The sequence below is a fragment of the Pleurodeles waltl genome, chromosome 1_1 (genome assembly GCF_031143425.1).
Source record: "Pleurodeles waltl isolate 20211129_DDA chromosome 1_1, aPleWal1.hap1.20221129, whole genome shotgun sequence".
NCBI classification, from domain to species: Eukaryota; Metazoa; Chordata; class Amphibia; order Caudata; family Salamandridae; genus Pleurodeles; species Pleurodeles waltl.
The window spans coordinates 664,006,093-664,027,031 of NC_090436.1; the positions used below are offsets into that span (position 1 = coordinate 664,006,093).

The window sequence follows — 20,939 nt, forward strand, 5'->3', positions numbered from 1 at the left end:
AGACTCTGGATTGAGGCAGAAAAAGATACTTCTTGAAAAGGTGATTTTGATTTTACCTTCAATTTTGCAGAAAGGTCTTGCGCTCATGTATGTGGAAGGCAGGGCTATTTTGGAGCAGTTTGTAAGCTTTCTGATCACTTGTAGTGAACTGACCTAGTTTTTCGGTCTATCTTTATAATTTCCAGTTCATTGTTACTGCCAGAGGTAGGCCTTTTTTCAGTTTTTTTCTTCTTTTTGTGTTCACCAGTTCCAGGCTGCTCAGGGCCTGGCTCTTTTATCAACCCTGGATTGGCCCATCCAGGAAGGCTGATGGCAGCCAGGTGAAGAGTTTCGAGGTAATTATGCTTGTGTTATGGGATCTCTTGCTTGGGACCAGCATCATTCCTACCTCCTGGGAGCTTATCACCCCACACAAAGAATAGTCTGCACTGCAAAAAAGATGAGTTTATAAAAAGGAAGCATCCCAACTGGTTCCTGAACTGTAGACAGTTGACCCACAGCTGTGCACTCAAAGTGGGACCCAAACCTTCCGATTTTGTTCAAGTTCCAAGCTGCTTGACTGACCAAGGATGAGGGTACTCCACAGATTACTCGAGGAGCTGCTGTGTTCCAGAGCTGGTATCACTGACAACTAGTCTTCCAGAAGGGGCAGAACACTTCTTGAAACTGCACATCTTGTTAGAGAAGCTGTTGGTCTGCAGAGAACTGGGTGCCTACCTTTCTGCTGAGAAAAGAGAAGGAGCACCTTTGTCCCACACAAGCTGTCTGCTTGAGAAGAAGGCCAGTCACCTAGTTCGGGAAATCAGGGTCCCAAAAGAAACTGTTTTCCTTATGGGGTATACCAGAGCTGAGCTGAGTGAACCAAGAAGCCCCCGACCTTCCTATTTAACCAAAGAACTTGTTTGTCAGCAAAGATTCACCTATGCACCTGCTTTTATGACTGCCAAAGAGGAAAACAGAGAGCATGTGCAGACTCTTTTTCCATACCAGAGGACCTCATCTCAGTGCCTGAATTGAAGGGAACAGATTCCCCACCACATGTGCAAGCTCTCTTTACCCAGCTTGTGCATTGGGGCCAGCTGATATGGAGAAAAGTAGCTAGAGCTGCCTGGAGAACCAAAAGGATAACTGCTTGATCCCTGCAGAGAACAACTAGACATCCTCACATGTAGGATTCAAGTGCTCACCCGCAAACAGGTAAAGCAAATGCCTGAGAAAATACTGACTGTAAACTGGCAAAACAGAACTGTTGGTGGGTCTTTAAGTAATACCTGAAACCTGCATACAGAACTGCCTATTCAAGTGACAAACTGACCAATGGGTCACAGACTACCAGAAAGCTGCTCTACTGTAGACATAGTGGGCCTGCACCTGTGATTACTCGAGAACTTTCTGTTTTTGCTGTGTAGTGAACCTGGTAGACTACCTAGTGTTTATCCAAGGAGTACCTCTTCTTTTTTCTTTGTGTACCATGTTATGTTTTGGTACGATTAAAGTGCCTATTTCTAAAAGAAAATCACTGGGGAGGGACATTTGGGCCCCAAAATATATCTTGCCTGGGGCCCTAAAAATCCTTAAGATAACTCTGGAATTCTAACTTTGTTCTGTTTTGTCAAGCAGTGATTTAATGAACTCAGTTCCTGGGACCAAACCTGGATTGGCATTTCAGTCAGTATGCAGACAGTATAGAAACAGCTTAGCCCGGTTATCAGCCCTCTGCTTTGATTCGGACTAAATTGCTCCTTGGAAAAATGAATGGTTCCTTCTTTCAAAGATTGCATCATTGTTACACTGTTGAAGAAACCAGAAGCCAATCCTGTGATTTTGAAAACTACTGCCCCATTTGATTACTGCTTACTGGATTTGGGGTACACCAATGTACTTGTTTTTCTGGACCTATGTGCTGTTTCGACATGCTCAACAGCCCGATCCTTTTAGACTGTGTTGATGCACTAGAATCTAGTCAAAGTATTTTGTTTGGTTGTATGATGGAACCACACATGCTGGATCCACGAATGCCTTAACAACGGGGTCGGAACAAAGGCCGTGTTGTTTCCACACATGCCTTTACCACACATGCCTTTACAACAAATTTTCATTGTAAAAGCATGCCTAGTAAGAGCATGTGTGGAAACCGCATGTAAAACGGCATGCGTGGTTCTATCATACCGCCTGCCCGGAGGCCCAAAACTACCCCAAATACCTAAACTACCCCCTGACCATCCCCCCCACCCTAAAGAAAATACTATCCGAACACCCCAATCCTCCCCCTTTAAAATAAAGTACCAGACCCCCCCACCCGCCCTAAACCTAAAAAAAAAAAACTATCCCGACCCCCACCCCATAAAAGTAAACTACCCCAACACCCACTACCTGCCCTGAGCCATAAAACCTTGCCCCCTAGTAAGTAAACTACCCCGAGCCACCCCACTCACCCCAAGCCCTAAAAAATTAAACAAATAAACTATCCCGACCCAGCCCCTACGAACTAAATTACCCCAAACCCCCTCACTGTGAGCCGTAAAAAAAAATATCCCGACCCCACACCCCTAAAAACTAAAGCTAAAGTACCCCAACACACACCCCCAACATAAGCCCTAAATCCACCCCACCACTAAAAACTACCAACCAACCCTGCCGCAGCCCCACTTACCTCACCACATCCTCTCCCGATCCTTTCTCCTCTTCTCTCCTCCCTCCTCCCTCCCTTCTTTAAACCTTCCCCCAGCCCTTTAAACTTTAAAAATAAACTACCCCGCCGCACCCTAAATAAAAAAAAAAAATACCCAAACCTCCCACTCCCTCCCCTAAAAATAAAAAAATAGCCCTCCCCAGCCACCCACCCCAATCCCTTAATCCACCCCCTACCCCTGCCCCACTTACCACACCACGTCACTCCCACCCCTATCCCAACCCCCAACCTAATTCCTTAAAAAAAATACCCAAACCCCCACCCCTTAAAAGGATAGCCCTTCCCACCCACCCCAATCCCTTAATCCACCCCCACCCTTCCCCATCCCCACTTACCTCACTGCGTCAATCCTGCCCCTAGTCCAACCCCCACTCTAATTCCTTAAAAAATACTTAAACCCCCAACTCCCACCCCTTAAAAAAACCGACCCCAGCCCCTCACCTACCCCAATCCCTTAATCCAGCCCCACCCCCAACCCCTGCCCCACTTACCTCACTGCATCCTCTCCCGAACAAAGCATGGCTGTTTCTGTGCCTTAACCACGCATATGTGTAGCTCAGCACATGCGTGATAAAGGCACAGAAACAGCCATGCGTTGTTTAGGCAAGCGTGGTTACTCTTCCGTGGGAAACGTCTGCATTGTTTATAATGCGTGGTTGAGGACATATCCCCTTTTGTATTCGGCTCTATGGACATTTGTCTCTAAGGTAATTAAGTTGGGCGTAGGGGTGTCTGGTGAGACTGCAGGAGTATTATGGCCTTCAGTAGCTCACAATTAATTACACTGATCAGAAGTAGCTCTCTCAATAGGAAAGGTTGGAGACCCCTGCGCTAGGCATTGAAAGAACTGCACACCAGTGGATCTAATCTTTTCTATAACACTGCTCTCAGGCAGTAAAGCCTGGTGCTTTCTCATCACAGAATGTACCAGTACCTTTTGGAGCTCCTCACGGTCCCCCCACTAACTCTACAGTTGTTCAACATTTATGTTGTCCCATAAGCAAAAGCTCTTATTGAGAATGGTGTAAAACGTTATATGTATGCTGATGACGTAGATCCTACTTCGCCGAATTCCAGCAAGCTATGTGTTTCATACGGATCACAGAGAAATATTGGAAACAAAAATATTGTGTGGGGAGAATATCATGTTAAAAATATCAAGGACCAAAATATCAAGAAGGCAAGTGCAAATAGGTAAGAATACATTTATTATTAACTCCACATCTACATACCTTGAATATATATTGTCACGGTACATAAATGCGTAAAACCTTGCCTATCTATAGAAACTTACCTTCACAATATTTTTGCCCTCAATATTTTTGACACAATATTTTATCCCACTATATTTTTGTTTGGGATATTTTGTCTAACTACTGTTTCATATGTCAGTTGATGGGCAGTAACAATCTTAAATTGGACACTAAAAAGACTAAGGGCCTGATTTAAGAAAAGTGGTGCTGCACCCAGTGCAGCAACACTTTTCTTGTGTCCCTTAGCACCCCCCAAACTCCACCATGTGTGAGCCGTATCTGAGATATGACACACCATCGCAGTAGTTAGGGAACTAGCGTCAACATTTTTTATGCTAGTTTGGAGCTTTGCAAGATTAGTGTCAAAACATTCTGATGCTAATCCTGCAAAGCCCATTGTAAACAATGATGTTCCTCCTTTTAGCGCCTGCTCTAAGCAGGCGTTAAGTCCCCAAAAAATGACAGAAAGAAATCTCTTAGATTTCTTTGAACCATTTTTTCGGGCCCCCTAACTGGTGCAGGCATAATGTAGCGCAAAGGGTTACGAAGTGGCGCAATGCATTTATTGCGCCACTTTGTAAACTTGGTGTGGTGATTTTGGCCTTGTTGGGCCACATTAGCGTAAAAAACAAAAATTATGCTAATGTGGCCCAAGGAGGCACTAAGGGCTCTTAAATCTGCCCCTAGATTTCTTAATACAGATGGGCACAGCAACTAAAGTGGGAAATATACCATCACTGATCTAAATGTGTAAAGAGGCTGGGGGTAAGCTTAAATTGAATGATGAAAAGACAAAATTCCTTATTGTAAATGGGCGCACATAATGGACTTTAAGTGGCCAACTGATTTGTGAAGTCTATCATCAGTGGCTAAATATAGAACGAGTCTGGGGATAAAGACAGATAGCCAACTATCTATGTAAGCTAAAGTTTCCAAAGTTGTTCCTATATACATCTTTTACATTAAAATCCTAAGAAAGATCTTTCCTTACCTATGATTTGAAGGCACGCATGCCTTAATTTTGTCTCGCCCAGACTATGCAAACTTTATTTATTTGGAGCTACTCCAACATTTGCTCCACAAGTTTCAAATGGTCCAAAATACGGAATCCAGGCTAGTAGTGGGTGCAACTTGTGCTCGCACAAGTCCTACTTTGAAGAAATTAAACTAGACTCCAATGAAACAACAAATTAATTTCAAGGCGCTGTGCACAAGTCATCAGATGATGAAGAGCTATTTTCCCCAAGAAGACCTTGCACTCTTTGTCAGTTAATTTATTTACTGTTTCAAAATTTCCTAGGCACAAAATGGATTTTCAGTAGGAAACTATTTCAACCAGATTTCACAGCCTTACGGGCAACTGTTCTCGGTCTTTGACCTATTCTTCACATATGAAAACCACCCAGAACCTATTATTGATAGCGTGCTCTACAGTATAAACGTATATTAACATAACTAGACAGCTTCCATCCAAGTGCCAAATCAACCTCCGCAGTGAAGGAACCTTAGCCACAAAAAATATCTTGTGTTATCCAGCTCAGAACCTTTGGTGCTAAGAACTGCAGGCTTGAGAAGGAGGTCGATAACAACCTATGCAACTTCGATGGACCTTTGCTCGCTTGAGCTGCTTGCCTTGCCCCACTGGAAGACTTAGGCCCGTGTTTATACTTTTTTAGCACCGCATTTGGGTTGTTTTTTGACGCAAAATCGACGCAAACTTACAAAATACAATTGTATTTTAGAAGTATGTGTTGCTTTTGCTTCAAAAAAACAACGCAAATGCGGCGCTAAAAAAGTATAAATATGGGCCTGAGTGAGAATACCGAGAAGGTGATCAATGTGACCCACTTGACCTACCTGACCTCTGCTCCATTGCAGTCAGCCTGAAATGTCACCTAGGTCCAAGTCAACTGTGACTCTACACTGATGCTTTGCTTTTTTGCATATTTTCCCTCAACCTTTTAAAAACTGATATCTTCTGCTCCACGTATCCAATTTTGATTGTTTAGTTATTTTTTGCCTGTTATTGTGTTCTTGATTTTTCTAAATTGGTTTATGAATTTTATTGCATTTGAAAATGAAGTTGCAACACACTTCTCTTGAGAATTGCTTGCTGCCTGTACAAGTGCCAAGATTTTCTTAGAAATGGCATATGATCTAAACCAATCGTGTTTATTAAGTTGCTACGGGCACACAACACTCAAATTATTAGCACCATGTCTGAAAGATTTGACTTATTTTGAAACTTTACGGAGCACACACAGATGATACACATGATTTATGGCCCTTCTGCTTTTCTCAGGCTTAGTTCACCGAAGGCCAAGCATTGCATTTTGAACTGGTGATCCACCACCTCTGCTGTGGAGTAAGTAACAGAAAGAGAACTTATTGATATCAGGCCTTTCCATTTCTATCAGCAGGAGAGGCCTCGATACAAAGACTCTCATTCTTTTATGCTCATGTCTGAAGGGTCGTGACATAGGTAAGGGAATTCAACTCACTATTTCCATTTTCATAAGTTTGCTTTTATTCTTGGCTGTTGCAAGAGACAGACTAAAGCCTTCTTGCACTAAAACACACCTATGCTCCCTCTATTGTCCGCCGGCAGACATTTATACACAATTTAGTCAACTGTTAAGTAGTAAAGATGACATTAAGTAGAATCCAGAAACCCATCACTCTCCTTTCCATTGTGGATTGGATCAAATACGGGTCTCTTCTCTCTGTTCTCAATTAAGACAGGCCTTAAGGGTGTGTAACCAATCTAGTGTGAGCCATCGATTTCTCACCAAATAAGATGACCTGAAAAGCCCACAGTTCAAATGCATCATTTCTCCTCTATATGCAGTTATTTCCTTCAACCAATCGAAGCATTAACTAGCTGTTCTGTCAACATCATGAACATCTTCCCTCTTTTTCTTCTGGTTTGCCAGTGGACTAATACCATGGAGAGTTTCAAGCTCAATTTATTGTTCAACAAAAAAGTTCATCATAGTAACCGCAGAATTGTCCTTTGACATCCATGTTCATGTAGTAAACACAGTATTGAAGTCAGTATCCATGTAGCACATACAGCCACAGCCAACACGTGTTTCGTCCTATGAGAACAGTACTCTCACGGACTTCATCAGGGCTAAAGTCTGAATCTATTAGGAAATCCAAGAAATATCTGGAGATATGTAGGTAATTGAGTCAGCATGAGTCTTTAAGTTGTAATAGCAAATCCGAAGAAAAATGTACACCAATCGGTGTCCACGGCATTGATAAGCCGTGTGGTGTTCGTCACATATGTACAGTATAAAGTCCAGTGTACGGTATAAATTGAGCTTGAAACTCTCCATGGTATTAATGCCATTATACATTACATATTGATATATTACTTACTTGGAATTATAGATTCATGGGTGCCCTGACAGCTGTGTTTTGTCATTGTGAGTTTCCCTGGAAACATTAGAGGAGTTAGGAAGATCCTCTTGCCAGGAGCACCATGTTAAAATTGGAATGTTAATGCTATTATATTGACTCACTGTGAGCGCCCATATCCTATGACTTGCTTCCTATGTGCTCTCAATTTTCCTTGCCAGTGGACTAATATGTAGAAAGACGGGCAGAATTTCATATGTTTTTCTTAATTCCTGAGATGATATCCAACATTGACCATTCCTCACTTTTAGGGAAGAAGTTGAATCAGTCGAAAATAAACCAAGTCACATTATATCCTAAATATATATTTCCCTTAAGTTACTGTAACTCTTCTCTTTCAGTTTGGCTTAGAAACCTTTTCTGTTGGCATCCAACAAGCATAGACATAATTTGACAAGGGCAAAATAAAGTGTGGCTGGTCAAGGAAAATGATCGTCTAGTCATCCTTAAAGTTTCAATCAACGCATTTCTGTCTACTGTGACAGCCTCTGTGGGTTATGAGGCTTTCGATAGGATTGTAAGATCCCTTTGGTATACATTGTGTTTCACTTCTTAGTGATATCCCAATTTGGCAGTAAACACATACAACAAACAAACAACAACAAAACATGCACATATTCTTGCTTCTAATTTCTGTGGGATTTCCCTCTAGAAATAGACAAGGACACACACATTAATTATATATATAATGATGAAAACAAATTTGGCCTGCAGATGCATGGAACATTTTACAAAAGGTTCAACTTGTAAACTATTTTAATACTGGCTGTTATCTGCTATAGTGATACTGGAGTAAATTTCCAACTAATATGTTTTCCTCTGTTGAATAAAACACAATTTTAAGGTCCAAGAAAGAATTTATGCAACTTGAACTGATTTTCGTTCCCCAGGTGGCAGCATCTATGGAAAAACATTCCCAGATGAGAACTTCAAGCTGAAACATTATGGGATTGGCTGGGTCAGCATGGCTAATGCCGGGCCAGATACCAACGGTTCACAGTTCTTTATAACTACATCTAAACCTTCTTGGCTCAACGGGAAACACGTGGTGTTTGGCAAAATCCTTGAGGGCATGGTGGGTATATCTTGAAATAAGCATACTCTTAAAATGTTTTTGACTCATTTGTAATTGTTGTTTATCTTTTCCACGCTGTAGGAGATACAGATGGTCTAAATAGTACCCATGTATTGAATGTGCTTTACTATGGATTTTCACATATATGCATAAAATGATAATTGTGCCTGAAATTAACAAGATTTCACCACCCGTGCTTTAAAAAGTGATGAATTCATAATGAACAGATGATGGACGGAATCCAGAACAAATCAAACGTTCACCCCCAGTCACACATCTGGGTTTAATCCGTTGTTTTCTACCATGTCACTCCAGGTTGGACCCAGCCATATACAAATCACTATTGACCCTGCTCCCTGTGGGAACAGCCCAGCCCGAACTGCCAGGCCAGGTCCTCCTTGGACCAGAAACAAGCTTCCTGGGACTGGTTTAGATTCATTACCCCTCACAAGCCAGGCTAGCCTGAATCCAGTGACACAGTGAGCACTGGACCCACGCCTGGGCAAACCCTTCCCACTTGCAGCGACATAGGCAAAAAGGACAGATGATGGACGAAATGCAGAACAAATCAAACATTCACCCCCAGTCACAGATCTAGGTTTAATCTATTTTGTTTTGCTCACCAATCCACCCTAGTTTGGACCCAGCTATATGTAAACCAGTCTTGACCCTGTTCTGCATGGTAACAGTCCAGCCTGAACTGCCAGGCCAGGTCATCCCTGGACTGGAAGCAAGCATCCTAGGACCGCTTTCAGGTATCACCCCTCATCAGCCAGGCTAGCTTGAATCCAGTGGCACAGTGAGCACAGGACCCACGTCAGGGCATACCCTTCACACTTAGGGTAGCAAAAGCAAAAAGACCAGATGATGGATGGAATGCAGAACAAATCAAACATTCACCCCTAGTCACAGATCTGGGTTTAATCCAATGATGAGGCACTATTGCATGTATATCTTTTGTTGCAAAACATTCTCATCAAAAAACTTTTGAACATGTTTTTTCCCCCTGCTCTGATTACTGTTTCTGATGTTGAAAAGAGGTTTTAACACTTTTGTGTCTAAGTTACAATGGGCCATTGGCCAAGCATATCTATTCACAATATTTAAATACTAAGGGCCACATTGACAAATATCAGGTTTTGCGAGTCGCAATTTGCGAATCGCAAAACCTAATGTACAATAGTTTCAATGGCACTATTTGTGATTCCCAATGGGGTCGCAAATGACCTACCTCATAAATATTCATGAGGTAGGTCGCCATTTGTGACCCCATTGGGAATGCCCCGCCTCCCCCAGGGATGGTGACCTGCCCAGCAGACCACCATGTCTGTGACTGCTTTTAAATAAAGCAGTGTTTTGTTTTTTTAACGCATCATGGGATGCATTTAAAAACAAAAAATGAAAAAGTTTTCTATTCATTTTTTCAGAGCAGGCAGTGGTCCATAAGACCACTGCTACTCTGTAAAAATATTTTCGCTTCTATTCACAAAGGGGAAGAGGTCTTCTGGGAACACCTTCCCATTTGTGAATGGGTTAGCACCAATTTGAAACTGGTGACAACTGTGTTTTTTTGTGACCGTATTCACGGCCACAAAACAATTATACATCACACTGCGACTCGCAATTCGGAAGGAAACGGCCTTTCCTGTTTTTGGCTTACAAACCCTATTTGCAATTCGGTGAAGAGATTACTGAATCGCAAAATTGGGTTTGTGCATCACCAAATGCTTTTTTCTTGCCGAAAAGGCCCGAGTGAATCGGGCCCTTGCGGCAAGAAAAAAGCTTTGTACATGTGGCCCTAACTGCCTTCCATACATACTGCCTGCAAGCAGAAAACTTTGGGTTTCACTTGAAGACTTTTTGGGTACCTAAGGTGATAGGTGTGCAAAAAATCCCATATTGTAATAACAAGATTCTGTGGACATTTCCCATTCTTTCACATTTGTTTTTTTAGTGTCAGAATGTGAGGTCCCACAAGACACCACTTTTTGTTTTTGTTAACACATACCTTTTAGCACTGATTACGGGTATTCAGCTATGTCAGAGTCATTCACCTTGTTCGCAGGTTTGCTGAAAGTTCAAACCATATTGAATGGAAACAATTTAACAAATGATTTCAAACAATTGATCACTGGGTAGCCACTAGCATATTTAAATAAAAAACAAAGCTGAAATTATAATTCGTGCAGAAATGTCCAGCTGGCCCAACGAGATAAAGCTACAGGGTTAAAAAAGTGGGTATCTATATTGATTACCATTTCTTAATTATTCTTCTGTCAAGTACCATCACTAACAATTGGTTTTATTATGAAACTTTGGCAGACGTTTTCCTCTTGACTACTCCACAGAAAGTTTTCATTGCTAGGCCTATTGGTCTCATGATGAGTTACACAAATATTGCGTATCTTGGCCTTCCAAAATCTTTAATGGCACTGCACCAGAGTCTGTGTCTGTTCTCTGGTGACTGTTCGTAACATTTTACTGATCATTAACGGGTTTATTTATTTGATAGTTAGCTGATGCATCTCCACTTGTTTTTAAGCACAGCAGTAGTTTCTATTTTGAACCCCAAAGAAACCGTGGGAATTTACGTTTAGAAACAAATCCCTGTCACATTCCGACATCCACTTCTGGATAAGCCATTGACACACTTTTTGATTATTATTTTAAAATGTATAACTTAGTTCACTCCATGCCAATGTCAGTTTGGTTGATGAAGTATCCAAGATTGTTTATACATGACATTTTTAAATCCATCATTTGTCATCTTCTGATTTTACGTTGTAACAACAGGGGAAAGGAAGGGTTCTTCAGCCGTTAAAAAAAGATAATTGTCCATTTATGTGCCTGTAACTATAAAGATCGCAACTTCCCCTACATCCATTTATCCTTAATTCTTACCTGCAATGGCCTTAAACCCAATACCCTTATCCAGGCTTATACTGTTGGTCGAGAGATTAAGGAATATGGTTGGCAACAAAGAATACTTAATAAATTTAATTTATCTCGGTTATCTATGGATTTACTGGGAACACGATAATGGGGTTTAGTTCCAGTGGAGCCTTTAGGGTTAAACATCCTTCCTTAAATATTGATATGTAATGCCTGTCTATGAAAGAAGAGGTAACCGGGCTTTTTCTAACTGAAAAGCTTGACTGGCCTATGTTCTTCTATTTTACCAGTGCCCTAGTGGGGCATACCCCGCACGGTTCTGCAAACTGGGCCACGTACAGGCATCTCAGGGAGGTTTGTGTGGAGGGGGAGGTATCTCAGTTAGCAATACTATCCCCCAAGCAGAGCAATGCGATTAATGTCCAGTCCAGTGGTTCTTTTTAAAGAAAGGCAAGTACTTTATGACACGGAAAACATAGATTTCCACTACACATTCAATGCACAAATACCTGGCTCACCGGTGGGACTCTGTTCTAGGGCCCTCTGCTGTCTAGGCCTCCACATGTCTCTATTGGGCTGCCACTTCCACTAGTTTTTCCCTTTTCAGGTTCAGAGTTTAATTTAGGTCTATGTGTGCTGCTGGTGTTGCCCGCCAACCCCTTGCATTGAATTAGCAATCAGTCTCTCGGCCCACTGCTCATTCAGTCTCTCACTAAGATCATAGCAGAAATCCTGGGCAGAATTCAGGCCTCTTGTAGCAAGTCTCTCTCACCATCAGAAGGAAGCCTCCTCGTGGCATGTGGCAGTCTTCTGTAGGGCTGTACGGATGCTCGCTATGCAGCTTTTTGCTCGATGTGTCACGAGCATAGGCACGCAATGTTGCTTTCAGGATTCTGGATTCATCATGAACAGCAGAATTTTAGATTAATTGGCCTGTAAGCGTGCATTCATGTCTTTCAGGAAAGAGCTTGTCACTATATTTCACTACCATGGTACACTGCCACCACTGCGCCCCATGCATGAAACCCGCAACAAGGGCGGTATTCCCTTGTTACTATGAGGTTGCACTTGGTGTGCCCGTTCCAGCTCAGGACTAGGTCCAGAACCCATACTTCTCAAAAGACCGGGCCTAGGTCAATGCGTACATATGAGATTTGTGTGTGGCATGACCAAATAAAAAAGAGGATCATTGGCATGCAGTTCAAGAAAACAGGACAGGAGACACAACTGTACATCAGATAGGAGACATTCCTGTCTCAATGAATGTAGACATAATATATGGAAAATTAGGAAACACCAAAATAAACTTCACAGAAAAATAAACTCATAGCAGTACAGTTGTGCTCCTAATATTACTGACAATACAGAGTAAAGTACTGTAGAGTTAAATTAATATGAATGCAATAATACAAATTCATTAGTAATTAAGCTTTGTAGTTGTTCTCTTTACATATCGTTTCATATATGCTATCGTTACAAAAATTGAATGGATGTGTTTGAAGATATATGTAATAAACACCAATCTACAACTTTGTCGCATTGAATTGACTGATGCTTACTATGACAAAAACATCTCAACCAAACCCCACAACCCCTAATATGTTAGGAATAAAGGGCAGTATCGCAGTACATTTTAACTAACCTATAATTATCTCTGAGGTCTCCTATTTTTGGGGCCTCGTTCCAAAGTCAGTCATGCCCATCTTTTTGCACTGATCCAAGAGTTTATTTAGAAATCTGATCCAGGTCAAATCAAAAGTAAACATGTTGGTGTTTGATTGGATAATGGAGTAGCCATGAAATTCCACATAGAGGCTAGTGTGAAGTGGTTTTTCTGCCCATTTAGACTCGACAGAATGCTACCCCTGATTCCCATAGGTGAAGACAGCCTGGAAGAGGTCAGATGTTTTATTTATACTTTAATTTACTCCTGATTACCAAGGGAGCGTCAGATAGCACTGTCTTACCTTTCCAGCCCATACTAGTAAAAACGGCTGCTTAAAGTTGTGAGTAGATTGCTTCCTACCTCACTGACAGATAAATTCTCTTACTCATTCAATGGTTGCTTATGGTTCCAGGAGCTCAGGGAAACTTGTGGGGATCTAGCATTCCACAAATCTATATAAGTATGTATAAATAGAATGTATTTCTGGAAGTCTTTGAAACTATGCTAGTGCAGTTCTTTCCTCCATGATGCTCTTTGCTGTCAGGCAGTTAAGGCAATATCGCAATATGAAAGTCTTCTTCAGTCACACTTGCACTTATCAAAGTTTCAGGGATCTAATACACTAAAGGAGCAAAAGTCAACACATTCATCTTTATACCTTTGACAAGATTAAGACAAATTTACGATGTACAATTTTAGAGCTATGGTTTTTATGCCTAACCATTAACTGTGTTTTTAATTGGCACACTACAAATGTTATTGGCTTTAGTCTCCAAAGATAAATTAAATAAAGGTAAGACATTAATCCAGCTAATTTATGAACTCTAATAATTGCAGAAATGGATATGTTTTAAAAACTTCTGTGTTGCTCCACAAATTGAGCTGTTCTTTTATGTTAGCCAGGAGTGTATTAAATCTGTGGTCCCAGTACTCCAAATCTACAGTCTACCTTCCACTGGCATAGAGTTCTTGGAACTGATTAGACCATTCGACTATATGGCTTTAGTTTGGAACATATACTATAGTCTGAGATTTTGTCATGGAGATATCAATTGTCGGATCCTTTGAGATATTTGAAGGCTAAACCATCTAGCTTAAACATCATGTTAAAGGTTTTGACCCGGCAGCCAGTGAAGAAAATTAAGCACGTTGTTGACGTCATCAAATTTACCAAGGCCCAGCACCGCCCTGTGGTCAGTTTTGCAAATGTTGCAAACTGACTGTTTAGTTTACCTAATAGAATCACCTTGGCTTTGTCTAACCAAGACCTGCTAAAGGATCCAGCTATGCTTTTATGCCATGGGTAGGCGTTAAAAATGATGGAAAGAATAGTGCAGTGAAATCTTGTAAATTTCACTGCCTCATTTTTTTTCGACCTCCCTGCGGGGGAACGCCCCCCTTTGCATACATTATACCTGGTGCAGGCATAATGTGGCCCAAGGGGTTGCAAAGTGGCGCAATGCATGCATTGAGCCACTTTGTAAATATGGTGCAGGGGAATGGCCTACTTAGTGCCACCTTAGCTAAAAATAATGCCGCTAAGAGGCGCTAGGGGCTTGTAAATCTGCCCCTTTGTCTCTGCACGACAGAATGTTCAGCTGACAATGATATATTTGATTACAGGTCTATATGTTTCTAGGTTTAATGTAAAACAGTATACTAACAAAGAGGGAGAAGGAGGTTTTTGTAGGGCTGAGTCTGCCTTCCTTATAGCCTATATATAACATTACAAAAAGGCCCAGCTCAAAGGAACTTCCACAGGGTGGGAAAAAAAAAGGGTTTTTTTGTGTGAAAAACGCTCACCCACCAAGGTTACCCATTGGTGGCATGCTTCATCATTGGGTTTCCTCCTGTTCTGCTGCGGAACGGGGCGTGCTACGCCCAACGGAATATGTGGGAGCACTGTTGTAGTTTCATCAGTGTGAATTTTGAGAGGGATAGGAGTGGTGGGGTCTTAGGTGAGTTACAAATACCTGCCTCTGGGTGGTTCTGGGAGGGTTTTTCACAAAAAGAAATCCCTTTTTTTTCCACCCTGTGGAAGTTCCTTTGGGCTGGGCCTTTTTGTAATGTTATAATGTATAACAAGACACCAAGGTAGGATTCTCCTTGTGTTGTCATTCACTGGTTATAATGGTGATTAGGCCAGTCCATTAAGGATCCTCTGCCCTGGTGAATGCCCGTGACCCATATAGGCAACAATTAGGGGCAGAAACATGTTGACAGAATAGAGATTGATTATGCCACTGAGCTCACGGCCCAGCCTGTCTTTGTTTTTAGGCATACCTGAGGATTCCATGAATATAGGCGATAGCCTGGGCACCTCTAGGTATTTTTTGTTTGATCTGGATCAAAGGTTGCCTATGATGAGGCTTTCTCTTCTAAAAGAATTGGTCTCTGTTGATTCCCATCCCCAAGCAAATGTAGTCTTGGGGAGTCATTCAAAAACACTAAGGGATACTCTCCCATAATAGCAACCACACTTTTGTGATTTGCTATTTAATTTTGGGGGGAACATGCATTTTTGGTTTCTGGCTCCCTCTCCACTTGTGATTATAAATGTTTGTATATGAGAGACCAACTATTTACCTAATACTACATTATTTCTGCTTTTAATTGTTTTTATATTGTCTTTGGGTATTCTTAGCATCACTCAATTGTATAAACTTCAACATTGCAATTTCGAAGCTGATTGACAATATGTGAAATTGTGTAAAATAACTCAGTCGTAGCCCCAAAATAGGTCAATCAATTATAAGAGAGGAGACATTTGTATATAAGGTATCACTAAGATCCACACAACATCTATATAAAGCACAATATAATGAAAAGCCTTCCACTAAGCGGTTCTGATGTTATTTATTTAATAACTGCAGCTGTACAAAATAGCTGATTTTGTCCAGCTATATTGATTTAAGGTGCGAGTGGGAACACCATAGGGAGAAAAGGGAAAAGTTAGACGATTTGTTTCACACTATGAGCCCTGGTAAACGGAGACTAATAAGGGGCTCCCTCTATGAGTAAGCACGTTTCTGTCCTGGTCCACTCTGTTAAATGAATTCACAGATAATATGATTAAACTGTGTAATTAACTATTTTTCCCTTTGTTGAATTTGGATTAAAATACATAGGTCCATATTTATACTTTTTTAGCGCCGCATTTGCGTCGTTTTTTGATGCACAATCGGCGCAAACTTACAAAATACAATTGTATTTTTTATGTTTGCGCCGTTTTTGCGTAAAAAAGCGGCGCAAATGCGGCGCTAAAAAAGTATAAATACGGGCCATAGACTTTGATTTAAAAAATTACACAAAACAGTCTAACTTGTTTTATTATTTTTGATCAGTCTGTGGTGCATACAATAGAACTTCAACCGACAGATGAAAATGATCATCCCTTGCAAGAATGCGTCATTGTTAACAGTGGAAAAATCAATGTGAGAGAACCTTTCGTTGTTGAAATTGACGAATGGCAGCACTAGCACGCTGGAAGACAAGAAGCTTCACTTCCGGTGGCAGAACTGATTGCTGCTTTTGCACAGTGCATACATCCTCAAGTTTCCCAAACAAATGGATCCCATGATAAAAAAAAAAAGCAATAAAATGTTATAAAAAAGATTCTCTTGAAAAGAGATTTTGGTAAATGCAAGCATTTTGTTTTGTGACACATGTAATATTGGGTGTAAATGTCACTGAATTATTATTCTTTCGCAGCTCTTCAGTTGTTTGATTGCTGCTAAAGCAAAATGTACCTTATGTATTTTTTTTCTTAATATAGTGCATTCCATGTAAACAAAATATTCAAGGCAAGTTCGGATCTAGAAAAGTGAGCAGTGCAAATCTGCCACCTATGGTATAAGGTACTTTTTAGAGCTTTGTGATTTTTCGGTCATGGAGGACTCCTATTGTAGAGGGAAGTGATCCCAGAGTTTGGGGAGGGGGGGGGGGGAGAGGGGAGGGGTTTGGGGGGTGGATGTTGAACCTAGCACAATGGCTCATGAATCAAGGGATAGGATTAGGCAATCTGAGGTGATTTTGGCCTAGTGTAGAGAATGTGATTTTGCATCAAGCTAGGGGTGGACACCTACAGGCAACTACTTTTCGTTTGAATGCACTTCTGCCATGATTCAAGGAACCAGAGGTAATCTGCAGCAAAGAGAAAATAAATTGATGGTTCTGGTTGAAGGAATTCAATAAATTATTTTTGGTGAGTCTGAATGCCAGCGGCGATGGATGGCATGGAGTCGCTTAAATGGCACAAGACTGTGAAGAGTAAGTGGGATCAGTAGATAAAAAGCATAAGACACAGTATTGGGTACTGTGAGGCCATTTGGGACAGTCTTGGGCAATCAAGTGTAGTGTAGTTCTGCCCCTTCATTTACCTAAATCAAGCAATAAAGGCACCACTAGCTCCAGCTGCTGCCTTTTATGAAGAATCTACTTAAGAGAATACTAGTCTTTATATAAATGGTGAATATCTTTGATCATAAAATTCAAATACAGCTATATTGTAAACTGTGTTTTGGGACACAAGGAGTGGCCTAGACAGTGTCTTTAATGGGGCATGGAAAGGTTCCAGTGGCGGCTCACGGGATGGTGAAGGGGCGGAGGGAGGGGGGATTAACAGGAGGGTGAGGGAATTACATTTTTAAAAAATTGTAAAAATGTACCTGTGCCGTCGCCGCCTTCCGAACTGCGCTGCTCCTCTGCCTGCAGGCACAGGCTCCCAGCCTGCCCGGCGCCAATCCTGACGCTGCTCAGAGCAGTGTCCAGATTGGCTGGGAGCGCGTTCCCAGGCAGACTAGGAGCCTGTGCAGGGTCTCTCAAGCAACGAAAGTGAGTTGCTCGTCACCCCTGTAGTCCTGCTCCTTTTCCACAAAAATTATAATAACCAAAGTTTATTATAGTTTTTTGTGGAAAAGGTTTGCAGCTGTTGCTGCTGGTGGGGGGCAACGCTCCTCCGCCCTTACGGAGGAGCCACCCCTGAAAAGTTCAATTACAAGGACAGGCCGTAAGGACAGCTAAAAGTGAATGCAGTTTTTGAAAGGGTCTAGTGTAATGAATATAGTATTGGGGTGACCAGAATGGGATCATTTGTCAGTCATATTTTGAATGAGTTGCAAGACATTTGTTGAAGATTTACAAAGACTTGATAAGAAAAGTTTTGCATAATACAGGAGGGATACACTATAATAAGATGATTGTAACAAGGGCATGACTTCAGGAAAAAAGCAAATTGAGGGTGAGGAACGTGGAAGATTTGAGACAATGAATAAATGACCTAAACATGGGGTGAAAGTAAATGCAGTCACAGCTTCAGTGGCTTCAGCCTGGTAAAGAACACTAGGCAAATGCATGTATTAGGGGCACCAAGTGTAATGACTGACTGTCATGGGAATGTGCTACTTTTGGATGGAAATTTAGCAGCACTTGTTGACACATTTATAGTAAACCAAAAAACTCAATAGGAAAAAATGAATAAGAAAATAACTACACAACAGGGTCAAAACGACAGAACACAATAACCACAGTACAAAAAAAATCAAAATAACATCACCACAGCAAATGTGTTAAACATTCTGTTTACGCACAACTACCAGCGCAAATCTGCTTTCATAATCCGATAGTGAAAGATGTTTGGACGATGCACCGCCTTACTTACCACCAACAATATGTAACATAAGTAGTCGAGATTGTTTTGTGATCAGGTCGCAGATCTCCAGAAATAGCAGTGACCTGGGCTGCTAAGAACCAGCTTACTCGTGCATCCCAGTGAACACACAGTACTAAGCAAGACTTGTGACTCAGTGAGTGCACTGACTGCAGGCACAATCATGTTACAATGGCCGACTTCCACATAGTGTTATTGTAAAGTGGAATTTGTCCTTATAGGTTCCGTCAGCTGCTCACACCTGAAAACAAAAGTAACTCTCCTGTACAGCTGTGTTGGCCACCATTACACCACTTGTGTACAGCCACAGACCCTGCTATCGCCCTGGTTTTTTTTAACCTTTTATATGAAGACTGATTTCTACCCAACCTAGCCCCAAATTTATTAGAAATTCCAGTGTCGTAATATTGGATATATGCTGTGTTCCCCTGTACATAATGTAAAGCATTTTGCAGCAATATATTTACCAAGGGTTGCTCGCTGATATCGTAGGGTACGTCTGAAATTTCGAAAAAACATTTCAGCATAGTGCTTAGCATTTTGTGAAAAATGAATCACTGAGTTTTTGAACAACTGAGATACACAGACTACCTTGATTTGGCTTACAATAAATCTAACTACAAAGGTAGGTGTATCACAACAATTACCTTAAGAAACACTCTTCTCCACAACAAGTACTAAAACAATATAATTGAAATGAATGTAGCGTCTTGGCAGTGGAAGTGACAGGATGTGCAAAATTGTGTATTTTTGCAATTTTTTGTGCAAAATTGTGTATTTTTGCAATATTCTGTGTTATTTCATGAAATATACACAGAATTAATTTTATAATACGAACAGTGATTTTTTGGCGTCACGCATTTTTTTTTTTTTTTTTTAACATCTACCACTTAACTTGCATAAAACGTCTTTTGGTATACTAGCAGGCAACGGGGTCAAGAAGCCTATGTCTCTCTGTGAGACCCTGTCTGTACAAGCCCCTCCGGGGAAAGAGAACACAACATTTTATATAACGAAATTTAGGAGGTTTGCTTATGTGATTAAAATGTCCCATGAATCCAGAAGTGACACCATATACTGCTTCTTTCAGTGAAGGTGCGCCTTTCGGAAAACAGATGGCTTGCTCAGTGGTGCGATTTGCCAGCACCCCAATATCCACTGCTTTCCCCTTCTGAATACTGTCATTCCTAATGTCATGAAACAAGTGATAGGTTTGGTGTCCCTATGTGCGTAGTCAAGATAACAATGAATGCATCACAGGTGGGTGGCCAGTGACGGGGCCAGGGAGCTGTTAATCCATGGCAGCACTGACCTTCACTGCAGGGTGAACTGCTTTGTGAGGGTGCTACCAGGAAGCACAAGCAAAATCAGGAAATGGATGCAAGACCAAGTTCCAAGAAGAAGACAATAAAAATTCCCCGGACAAAAGTATTTTCAGCAACCTAAGGCCCAGATTTGTACTTTTTGATGCAAACCTGCATTAGCACAGGTCTGCGTCAAAAAGTATAGCGCCGGCTAGTGCCATTCCAGGACGCCAGCTGGGCGGCATATTTAAGGAATGGTGCAAGCTGGCACTAAAGCCCAGTTAGTGTCAAAATGAATGACGCTAACCGGGTAGGAGAGGCATAGAGCAAACTGGAGGTTGTGCGGGAAAGAATGGCGCTAGTCAAGTTAGAGTCGAAAAAATTATTCTAACCTGACTAGTGTCATTTTTTTGACACACAACCCCCATGGACATGACTCCTGTCAATCAAATCAATCAATCAGATAATTGTAAAGTGCGCTACTCACCCGCTAGGGTCTCAAGGCGCTAAAGGGGGGGAGGAAGGAAGGACTGCTACTGCTTGAATAACCACGTCTTGACGTGTTTTCTGAAGGTCAGGAGGGCCTGGGTCTATCGAAGGTGGGCAGGGAGGGTGCTCCAGGTCTTGGCGGCGAGGTGGGGGAAGGTCTTAGTAAAGACAGGAGTCATGCCCCCTGGGCATTGCGATTTGGGACAGTGCCATGTAGGGGGGGTCTAAGTTAGGCCCCTAATGCCTGCCCTGACCCAGGCGTTAAATAATGGTGCAAGCAGGCTTAGGGTCATTATGTAAGGCCCTCCTCCTCCCATGTGTGATTTTTGCATGGGAGGATAAATAAGGCCCAAGGGCCTTAGAGTCATTTTTTGCCTGGGAATGCCTACCTTGCATCTCATTGACACAAGGTAGTTTTCCGCAGGCACAAAATGACATTAACTCCAATATTTTGACGCTAGATGGGTCTAACGTCAA

General features: G+C 41.6%; 1 protein-coding gene across 1 annotated transcript in view; it reads left to right on the plus strand.

Moving 5' to 3' along the window:
* Positions 1-16,616, plus strand: part of PPIC (peptidylprolyl isomerase C) — an 85,273-nt gene extending 68,657 nt beyond the window's left edge. The window contains exons 4-5 of the mRNA XM_069226918.1: positions 8,259-8,443; positions 16,346-16,616. Of these exons, the coding sequence (XP_069083019.1) occupies positions 8,259-8,443; positions 16,346-16,480 (320 nt within the window). The 3' untranslated portion in view covers positions 16,481-16,616. The remainder of the gene's footprint in view (positions 1-8,258; positions 8,444-16,345) is intronic.
* Positions 16,617-20,939: the final 4,323 nt, after the last annotated feature.